Source organism: Polistes dominula, unplaced genomic scaffold (genome assembly GCF_049000335.1).
Source record: "Polistes dominula isolate Pdom_NZ unplaced genomic scaffold, Pdom_raw_medaka contig_84, whole genome shotgun sequence".
NCBI classification, from domain to species: domain Eukaryota; kingdom Metazoa; phylum Arthropoda; class Insecta; order Hymenoptera; family Vespidae; genus Polistes; species Polistes dominula.
This window is the reverse complement of record NW_028300944.1, coordinates 1,796,352-1,807,089: the sequence shown is the minus strand read 5'-3', so window position 1 is coordinate 1,807,089 and position 10,738 is coordinate 1,796,352. Positions and strand designations below refer to the sequence as shown.

Sequence of the window (10,738 nt, the reverse complement as noted above, 5' to 3'; positions counted from 1 at the left end):
GCCGTTAAGTGAACTCCCCCTCTATATTATATATATTAGTAACATATATTATGTATGGACATATATGGACTGTTTCTTTAGAAAGTTGTGTGAGTCCATTTAAAAAAAAATATATATATAACGTAATTTATGTTTATTTTAATGTAAATTTCTTATAGATTACTAGTTAATATTCAATTTCATATAAACAGCATATGTTCTGTACAATATAAATTTGGTCAGTACAAAAAAATGAGTAGTCTTCGATATGTAAATCTTTAATTTTCTCGAAACATGAGAAACTAGACTTAAACCACTTTCAAAATAAACGGACGACATATAGCTTTTCTGTAGATGGCATTAGCGACAAGTAGACGTCGAATACATATATATAAGACAGCTTGGAATACTCTTCAATATTTTGTGAGCATAACTTGGTAGTATTAGTAGTTGACTTGTGTTATTATCATAAAGTTATTTGTATTTAGAAATGTCAAATTATATACCGACTAAACGTCATTTTCGGGAGGTAATACTTTATTATTTTAATAGTAACGAATCCATCACTGAGGCTCACCGAATGCTCATAGACGCTTATGGCCAGGGTATTATAAGTAAAAAGACATGTTATAGATGGTATAAACACTTCGAGAAAGGTGATTTTAATTTTGAAATATATACTAATACAAAACTAAATATAGAACAACATCTTGAAGAATTAGTGCGTTTGAAGCTTGAAGACCCAGATATTTCTCTAAGAAAGATGGCAGCAATAGTAGGAACAAGCAAAACTGCAGTTCATAAACACGTAAACAGTCAGGAATTTAAAAACAAATTTAAAGAAAAAAAGCAGCAACAAAGTTCTGCACCTCTTGGTAATATATATATATAAATATTAATTATATATCATTTTTATATATACGAAGGTTATTATATTCTTAAGTACATGTTGTGTGTGGTATAAACGCTTCAAGAAAAGTGATTTCATCTTAGAACTTACTACACCAAGAAGGAAATTTATTAGAGAACCGCTAATTGAAGAATTAGTGCGTTTGAGACTGGAAAACCCGAGTATGACTCAAGCAGAGATGGCAACAAAAGTTGGAAAAAGTATAAGGACAGTTTCCAGATACCTAAAAAGACAGGAATATCAAAACAAATTAGAAGAAAAAAAACAGGAACAAAGTTCTTTACCTCTTGGTAATATATATAGATATATATAATAAATTTACCTATACTATAATATATATATATATATAGAATAGATATTATATCCTTAAGTATATGTTGTGGATGGTATAAACGCTACAAGTCAGGTTATATTTACTCAGAAAGAACTACTTTAAAAAGAAAACATGAAGAATTGGAAGATGAAAAATTGGTGCATTTGATTCATGAAAACCCTTGTATGAGTCAAGATGAGTTAGCAAAGCAATTGGAAATAAGCCTACCTACAGCTTCAAAAGGCGTAAACACTAAGGAAATACAAAATAAATTAAAAGAAAATGTGCTGGAGCCAAGTTCTATACCTAAAAGTAATATAATATATTAAATATTACTATAATGTAATGTATATATATATTTTCTTTTTTCTTCTTTTTTTTCTTTTTTGAAAAAATTGTTAAATTCAAGAAATTAAATTTAAAGATTGAAAGAAATATATATTATTGATATATACAGAATATTATATCCTTAAGTACATGTTGTGTATGGAATAAACGCTTCAAGAGATGTGATTTCAACTTAGAAAGACGTATTTCAAGAACACCAAGTACAAAATTGGAAGATGAAAAGTTGGCGCGTTTGATTCCTGAGAACCCTCGTATGAGTCAAGATGAATTAACAAAACAATTCGGAATGAGTCAGCCTACAACTTCAAAGGGCGTAAACAGTCAGAAAATACAAAACGATTTAAATGAAAAAGTACAGGAGCAAAGTTCTATACCGCTTGGTAATATATTTGTATATATTAAATATTAATACAATATAATATATACTTTTTATATTTTTTATTTAATATTTTTATATATATTAAATTGAATATAATATATATAAATAATATAAATAATATAAATATATAATATATTATATATATTATATTTTTATATATTTTTTACTTTTGAAAAAATAGTAAAATTTAAAAAACGAAATTTAACGAGTAGAAAAATGATATATCACTAATGTATATATATGCATATACATAAGTTATTATATCCTTAAGTACATTTTGTGTATAGTATAAACACTTCAATAGATGTGATTTTAACTTAGAAAGACGTATTTCAAGAACACCAAGCACAGAATCGGCATATGAAGAAATAGTGAATACTAAGGATGAATTCCCGTATCTAACTCTAGACGAGTTAGCAGAAGAAAGTGGAATGAGCATATCTATAGCTCAAACGTTCATAAACAGTATAAAAAGATTAAACAAATAAAAAGTAAAAAGACGTAAGCAAAGTTCTATATCTAATAGTAATATATATAATAAAAATATTACTTTCTTTTTGAAATGGGCGGAATATAAAGAAAATATTTTATTATTTTTTCGTTTTTTTGTTTGTTTGTTTGAAACATATTTTCAAACTTTTATGATCATTATCAAAGTTCATTTATAATTTTCTTACTTCAGTATACAATATTATATTAACCGTTACTAGACACTAGAAATAATATTGATTTACGAATATTCGTTTCTGAGAATATATTTTAAATTTGTCATACTGTATACAAATGATATAATATGCCTTATTTATTTTTTTCTTATCATTTATCTAAAATAATTTATTTCTTTTAGAATAAAATTTCTTTTGAGAGTAATAAAATTGATCTTGATTTATTCATTAAAGAATAAATAATTTTAAAATAAATTTTTTGTGTATTGAAATGATAAGGATTTTTAAATGAATTTGAATTAGAAAACATTGGGTATCAATTATTGTTTATAAACTTTGTCAGTAATGATATATAGAATAATTCTATGACTCACTGTGTATTTAAATATTTATCTTTTTTTTTTCTATTTTAAATGTAGATCTGACTGTACAGCGTAAAGGACTATTTCTGTTTTGTACTATGGGACAGGATAATAAATACATTACATGCCTTCATGCCCTATAATTATACTTTTTAAAAAATCAACAAAAATATTCACATGTAACGAATTATAATGGAGTTTTTTATAAATAACAAGTTCCACATTGACTTAAGCACAGAAATGTAGCTGTAACACTTACCTGAATCTTAGACGATACAGTGTTTTCCTGCCGAAATATTATTATAAGAGATTGACCGCTCCTGATGTTGTCTTGAGCGTCACTGATGAGCTAGATCATATGACCCCTTGCACCTTTTTTTGATTATTATATATATATATATATGAGTGTCCGACGTTATATGATATCTCCTTATATATAAAAGCAAGTGTTACGTCAAAAGTAAATGCGGTTGCTTGGATGAATTGTTGAAATATTTTTAAAGAATCCATATAATAAATAGATCTATCCCTTTTATCCCTCACTATTACTATTACTACGAGTTATTACTCTACTCAGAATATTCTTTTTTCTTTTTTACCAGATACAGAGTACCAACGTAAGCTTTTTTAATATAATATTTTCCTATTGCATATATAGAAGCTCGTTGTTTACATATCAGATTTATCTTATTTCGAATGGATGACTTTTAAAATGTATATGTGAATTTTAAGTATCGATAAAAGAAACATTGTTACTTGTATCATTTAATGTTTGTAATTCGTTAGAATAAAATTGCTATAAGAAGTCATATAATATTGTACGAGCATGTTAAATAAATTTATCGAGATAGAAAATACGTAATAAAATCTAAGTATTATATCTACCACACGAACATAAAAGTTTTTATTAAGTAATTAGTTTTATTAAGTACCTACAATTATAGTAATCTATAAAATAATGTCAAGGTTGTGTCAAAATAAACGATAGACTGATCCAATAATTAAATAAACATATTAGTTGACAAATTGTAAAAATTAAATTGAGAAAAAAAGAAAAAAAGATGATTAAAAAGAATGTATTATAATCGTATTAGATAATTTATTATTAATATATCAAAATTTAGAAATATTATTTTAAAAATATTTGTATATATTACAATATCTTATATTTAAAAATATATTAGGACTTTGAGTAAATTCTTGCTGCTTTATCAAAGATAGCAATAGCAGTACTCCGTGCTTGAAATTTCGAATGGTAACGCACTTGGAAGGAAGTACTGTATCTAACCTGTAATTTCAGTGTATGATAGTTTACTTTAGTGTAAACAAAGTAATTTTTTATTAGTTTTGAAAATGTCTACTTTCGTACCAACTAAAGTTTATTTGCAGGGAATTTTATTGAACTACTTTATTTAAAAGAAATCGGCAGCTGAAGCACATAGAATTCTTGTTAAGACTTATGGTGACAATGCTCTGTCGGATATGACATGCAGAGACTGGTTTTGACTCTTTAAAAATAATGACTTTAAACTTGAGGATAATGAACGTTCTGGCGCACCAGAAAAATTTCAAAGAGAAATTGGAGCAATTACTCGATGAAGACCGATCTCAGACGCTAGAAGAACTTGGAAAAACATTACAAGTTGATGAGTCAACTGTTTCAAAACGTTTAAAAATGTAAGGAATGATTCAGAAGCAAGGACATTGGGTGCTATATGAATTGAAGCCAAGCGACATCGTACGGCGTTTTGTCATGTGTGAACTACTACTTCAACGGTAGAAAAGAAAAGGTTTTTTGCGCTGTATCGTGACTGGCGATGAAAAATGGGTACACTATGATAATCCAAAGCGTAGAAAATCATGGGGTAAGCCTGGCCATGCATCAACATCGTCCGCAAAACCAAATATCCATGGTTCGAAGCTTCTTCTCTGTATTTAGTGGGATCAGCAGGGTGCAATTTATTATGAGCTGCTCAAACCGAATGAGATTATCACGGGGGATCGCTATCAACTTCAATTGATGCGTTTGAGTTGAGCCCTAAAAGAAAAACGACCGCTATACAAGAAGAGACACGACAAAGTGATTTTGTTGCATGACAAACCCCGGCCTCATCTTGCAAAACAAGTGAAAACCTACCTGGAAACGCTTCGATGAGAAATTCTACCTCACCCGCCGTATTCACCTGACATAGCCTCTTCCGATTTTCACCTATTCCGTTCGATGGTACATGGCTTAGCTGACCAGCGTTTTCATTTTTACGAAGAAACTAAAAAATGGGTCGATTCTTGGATAGCCTCAAAAGACATGTCGTTTTTCCAACGCGGAATGCATATACTGTATACAATACTTTCAATAAAACGTTTTGTTATATATATATATATATATATATATATATATATATATATAATATCCCACTTACCCGATAGTTTTCGAATGGCACCAACGTTGAGCCATCGGCACTTACTCGATAATTTTTAGATTACAGCAACGTTGAGCCACCGGCATTTACCCAAATGTTTTCACATGGCACCAATGGGGAGCCACCGGACGTCATAGTGTTCATAAAAAGAATAATTATCAAAATGATGTTTTTTTAAAAATATTTTTTATACAGCTCCGAAATGTCCTAACACCAATGTCTTGTAGCAAATCGTAAAATTAGATACGTCTATGTCAACGTTGATTTCTTGCACGTGTTATCAACTTTTTCTTTCTCTTTCTCTCTCTCTCTCTCTCTCTCACTCTCTCTGTTTCTTCTTATCGTTGTGCTGTTGAATCAGCAAGAATTTAACGAGGGAGCATGCACGTTGACCCGAAAGACACTTGTGCTGAGACACATCGAGAAACTTAGTTGTCGTTGTTAGGTATCGACCTCGAGGAATGTTGGACCCTCGTAAAAAGTAGAAAGGTTAGGGGAATAAAAAGTGCAAGGTGATGTGGTGTACCTGAATCAAGGTGATGGTGTAGAATACCCTCGGGAGAAAGAAGAAGAAAGAAAAAAAAGTAAAAAACTTTCCCTCGCGCGACAAATCTTTTTTTGTTTTATTTGTTTTTTTTTTTTTTTTTTTTTTTTTTTACCGATAAAAAGTAATCTCTTCGATGGATACTACAGATTTCTAATATTTCTAATCACAGTTCGAATTGATATTCGATTTTTATATTTTAACATCGATCTCAAATTTTTCCTCGCGCGACAAATTTTTTTCGTTTGTTTATTTATTTATTTTTTTTTTCGAATAAAAAGTAATTTTGTCGATGGAACAGTTCAGGTTCGTATTTTCATATTTTCAATTTTAACACCAATCCCAAAACTTTGTTTTACTTTTTTTTTCTTCCTATGTCTATTTCCTCGTCGTTCAACAAATTTACGCGTAAAAGTTTTTCTGTCCATTCGGAATAACTTCAAAAAATAATCAGTTCTTTTTTTTTTTTTTAATTTTAATCGTCCTTGCAAGAAAAAAAGAAGACTTGTCGGAGAAGTCGTTAAAATTAAAAAAAAAAAAAAAAGTATAGAAAAATAATAGAAAAAGCACAGAAGATAGAAGAATCAGAAGAAGAAGAAGAAGAAGAAGAAGAAAAAGAAGAAGAAGAAGAAAAAACACGAAGCGGAAGCAACAAATTGGAAAAAAAAAATAAAAAGAAGAAGAAGAAGAAAAAGAAGTAGGTCGAATGTAATTTCGTATTACTTTCAACACCCCCGTCGTTTTCTACGAAGCAAGCGCAAGACAATGAAGGTCGGTTAATCTTAAAAGATGGGGTTGATAAAAAGAATAGAAAGAGAGAGAGAGAGAGAGAGAGAGAGAAGAAGAAGACGTCAGAATCACGATTGGTCGTAAGAAGAAGTTCATAATCATTTCTCATCGTAGCACGTAGAAATGAAATAAAAGAGGGAAATTAAACCAACCCACCCCCAGCATCACCGTGAGAAACGTCCACGTTGGGGGACTATGGCAATTGCGAAATCGTGCTCGATAGAAAACAGAACTTGTTAGGAATCTGTCCAGAACAGTCGTAGTAGGGTTTGGAAGGTAGGTAAGGGTAAGGTAAGTATAGGTAGGATTCGTCGTTTTATCAAGGACGATCTTCTCCAACAGTTGGCAAAACACCATCTTCTTGTTTCCTCCTTGAATCTCTCACGGCTTTCCTTCGTGTGCCAAACAACGGCACGTGCTTTACTCTCAAGTATTGTATACTATTTCTCCCCCCTTTTGTCATTTCAATGCAGAGACATTTAACAAGATTTTCCCTTTCGAATCATTTGCTATTATATTTCTATAAGGTAAATAAATCTTACGACACGTATCAAAAAGAACTCAATTGAAAATAATAGAAAGAACAATTCTAGTTTTTTAGGAACATTTTTGAAGTGAAAACTTCTTTAGAATGGGAGTGATCTGAAAAGAAAATAAACGGAAACGGAGCTATGTAACGAAGCTATGAAACGGCTGCCATACTAAATAATGAGAGAAAAAGAGATAAACATAGGATTTAGACTACGAGGGAATGAGACGGAATATAGCTATACAGTTTTTCCTATTCTCCGTCTCCTCTTTATGCTATGCTTCGTAGTTATCGCTCCTGGTTGTATATGTGTGTGTTTGTGTGCGACTGCATACTACAAAGCGTAAACACACATATTCTTTCGATACTCGAAATGTTTGTAGGAAGAAGCGATAGAAGGGTAAAAGAATAAACAGAGATAAGCAACGTAGGTATACGACAAAAGTATAAGGTCCAAACGAACCGACAGTCGACATAAACAAGGAAGGAGCGTGGTATGTCTTTTTTTTTACCAAACGTGTCATTTCTTTTCTATTTAAAAATGTTTCTAACTTTATTCAAGAATTAATATTAAATTATTTATTTCGTAAATATTATTCTTATTAATGATTATGAAATATATAGATTAAAATAATTGTATTGTTAATAATTTTCGGAAAAAACCTCACTACTTTTCGGAAAAAACCTCACCATAGAGGTGTTTACTAGACTAACTGAGGTGTTTTGTTTCCAGGCATTTTTAAGTTACCAGAATTAACTCGTGTCGTTTCTTTGAATTGAGAACTTGCTTACTGTGTAATATGTTATCTATTTATATATGTTTTTAATAAAACATATAATAATTTTTGAATGTGGTAACAATAATATTATAATAATATTATAACAAATAAACCCAACAATTATCCTACTCCTTATTTTCTGCAGTCGTCTCTTTCTCTCGAAACTTAGTTTTTTGAAGGTTTCACTTCTAACACGTGTGTTCTGCCCAGATTATATTTTTTTTTTTTGGTACTCGTATTGTTCTTGTAACTTGAAGTATCGATCTTTTATCAATATATCGATTGTTACTAAATTATTTTTAATTTTAACTTAATTTTTTACCTCAATATGGTGCACATGTAATATGTTTATTTTCTAACCAATTATTTATTTGTATTAAAATATTAATATTTGTTTATTCTAAGTTACATAGATTTATTTAAAATCATAACAAGTAATTGTTACAATATTAGACAAATTAAATAATTAAAAATAATTATTATCTTTTCATTTTTTTTATTTGGAAATTCTCCTTTACATTTTGTATCCACGAAAACTCATTAAATTTCACAGATATATCGTAAATGTATCGTAGTGGTAGAAGGATCGAAGGGTCGGAACATGCGATTTAGAAAGTCAAATATCTCGAAGAAGGAAACAGGAATATACCTAGAGGTACGTTAAGCCATAGATATTTAGAAATCGATCGTAAGGTTAGAGTTTCCAAACGATAATTTGTAGCAACGTTATACTCGAGAACGTTTTGATGTATATTTAAATAAATAGAGTTCCAATCTCTAAAAACGACTCACAGATTACATTTTTCTTCACAGAGAATCTCAAAAAAAAAAAAACAAATTCACGTGTTATCATGTATTCAAACGATTTCGTAAAAAAAATGAAGAAAAAATCAAACGATAAACACGTTTGAAAAATTTCAATAGATCATCATCGATAATCTACAATCGTGCGTTTTCACGTTTATCGAAAAAGTATTGGTAGTGTTCGTTATCAAGGTCATTTATGATAAAAAGGATAGTGTATTTCGATTAGAGAAGAATGAAGAGAAGAATTGTGTGAAGATAGAGAAAGATAGAAGAAGTGTGTTTAGCAATTTTCCTCGTTGTTTTAAAATTTGTACGATAAGAAAAATGAGAATAAAGTGAAACGAAAATAAAGATAAAAATTATAGAACAAGAAAAAAAAGAATAAGCTAGAGTTATAAGAGTAAGAAGAATCATGAAAGAAAATATCATAGTTGTTCGTTGTCCTAAGATACTCTGTTTGAAACTGCGAATGTAACATTACTATTTCAACGTTGTGTTAGTAGTAATGTTTTTGCATGTTTACCTTTAGCATGCAAAGATAGAGAGAAAAAGTTCAAAAGAAATAGTTCAACGAATGCACATGGAAATGTACAATTTACTTTTATACGACTTCAAATTTTCTACGATATCTTCTTAAACCTTTATATGCTTGTACCTATATATACATATATATATATAGAAACATCGATGTTGTTATCGACGTTTATATACATACATACATACATATATACATACATAGAGATATTTCCAAGTACCTCTGGTGCACCTACATCAAATTTCCATTGCTGTTAGAGTGAATCCATTATTTACTCGTGGTATAATTGGACTCCAAGGACCGATTTCTAATCATAAACACGTTTTCCACGTAAGAACATTACTCTCGATGCCCTGTTATCCTCAACAGCTATACTTGTGACTCGAAACCTAATAAGATTGAGAGAGATAGAGAGATGTTAACTTAACCACTTAACTGTGGTCCCCTTATTTGATAGCTCGCACCATTTGGTGTTGCCAGAATCGAGCTATGACGTGTATACTCGTCAATCACAAAATAAATTGAACTAGAAATATCTTGAAATTTGAGAATACGTTCTGTTTTTATCCAAAATTACGATTTAAATAGCCAATGGTCACTATTTTATAAGAATGACGAGTATATTCGTCAATACACTTCTATATGACGAATATATACGTCAATCACAGTTAACTGGTTAAATGTTAGCATTTGCTATACATTTACGAATCCTTCGGACAGTATTGACTCGTTCGTTCGTCAAAAGCCGGCAAACAGAGAATTACGGAAACGCGCGTGCCGTTTACTTACTCGCAAACAAACGATCGTGAGCTGGTTTAAATTTCAATGACACTCGAAAGTACTTTTATGACATAGAAAAAGATAGTTAGATAGATAAATAGATAGACAGATAGAAAGAGAAATAGTTATTTTAAATTCTTGATCGTAAGTTTTGGTTTAAGTTTTAACCTTTTGGATGAAAACTTCATCGCTTCGTGGTTTCTCGTTGAGAGTCACGAACTAGGAGAATGCGTAAATCATAAAACTTTGGATAAGAAATTTATGGAAAATACGTTCTACGTTGTATATTACGATTATATAAAATATATAATATGTTATATAGAATATAAATAAGAACGTGTCGTTGTTGATGATTGTTTAAGGTTTAAGAAAAGAAATTTATGGAAAATATTTTTTATGTTTTATTATGATTATAAAATATGATATATATTACAGTTTTATCATAAAAATGTTGAAAAACATGTTCATATATACGAGGAATGAATCTGAACGTAACTTTTGATAAATCAAATTATTCATTAATGCAGAATCACACATTCTGTGAAAAATGATGTACAATACTATGGACGCATATATGCGTTTATCAATATAAATGCAAA

General features: G+C 29.8%; 1 protein-coding gene across 1 annotated transcript; it reads left to right on the top strand.

Moving 5' to 3' along the window:
* The first annotated feature begins 320 nt into the window (after nt 1-320).
* Nucleotides 321-2,301, top strand: LOC149032794 (uncharacterized). The gene is made up of 5 exons (XM_089171679.1): nt 321-854; nt 973-1,179; nt 1,311-1,514; nt 1,727-1,902; nt 2,251-2,301. The coding sequence occupies exons 1-5, from the start codon at nt 470-472 to the stop codon at nt 2,299-2,301; spliced, it is 1,023 nt and encodes a 340-aa protein (XP_089027805.1). The 5' UTR covers nt 321-469.
* Nucleotides 2,302-10,738: the final 8,437 nt, after the last annotated feature.

Bases quoted from the DNA above. Each gene is read 5' to 3' on its own strand.
- LOC149032794 (XM_089171679.1), top strand. From the start codon at position 470: ATGTCAAATTATATACCGACTAAACGTCATTTTCGGGAGGTAATACTT. The intron at 1,180-1,310 runs GTAATATATATA...ATATTTACTCAG, and splicing joins ACAAAGTTCTTTACCTCTTG to AAAGAACTACTTTAAAAAGA. The intron at 1,515-1,726 runs GTAATATAATAT...ATTTCAACTTAG, and splicing joins GCCAAGTTCTATACCTAAAA to AAAGACGTATTTCAAGAACA.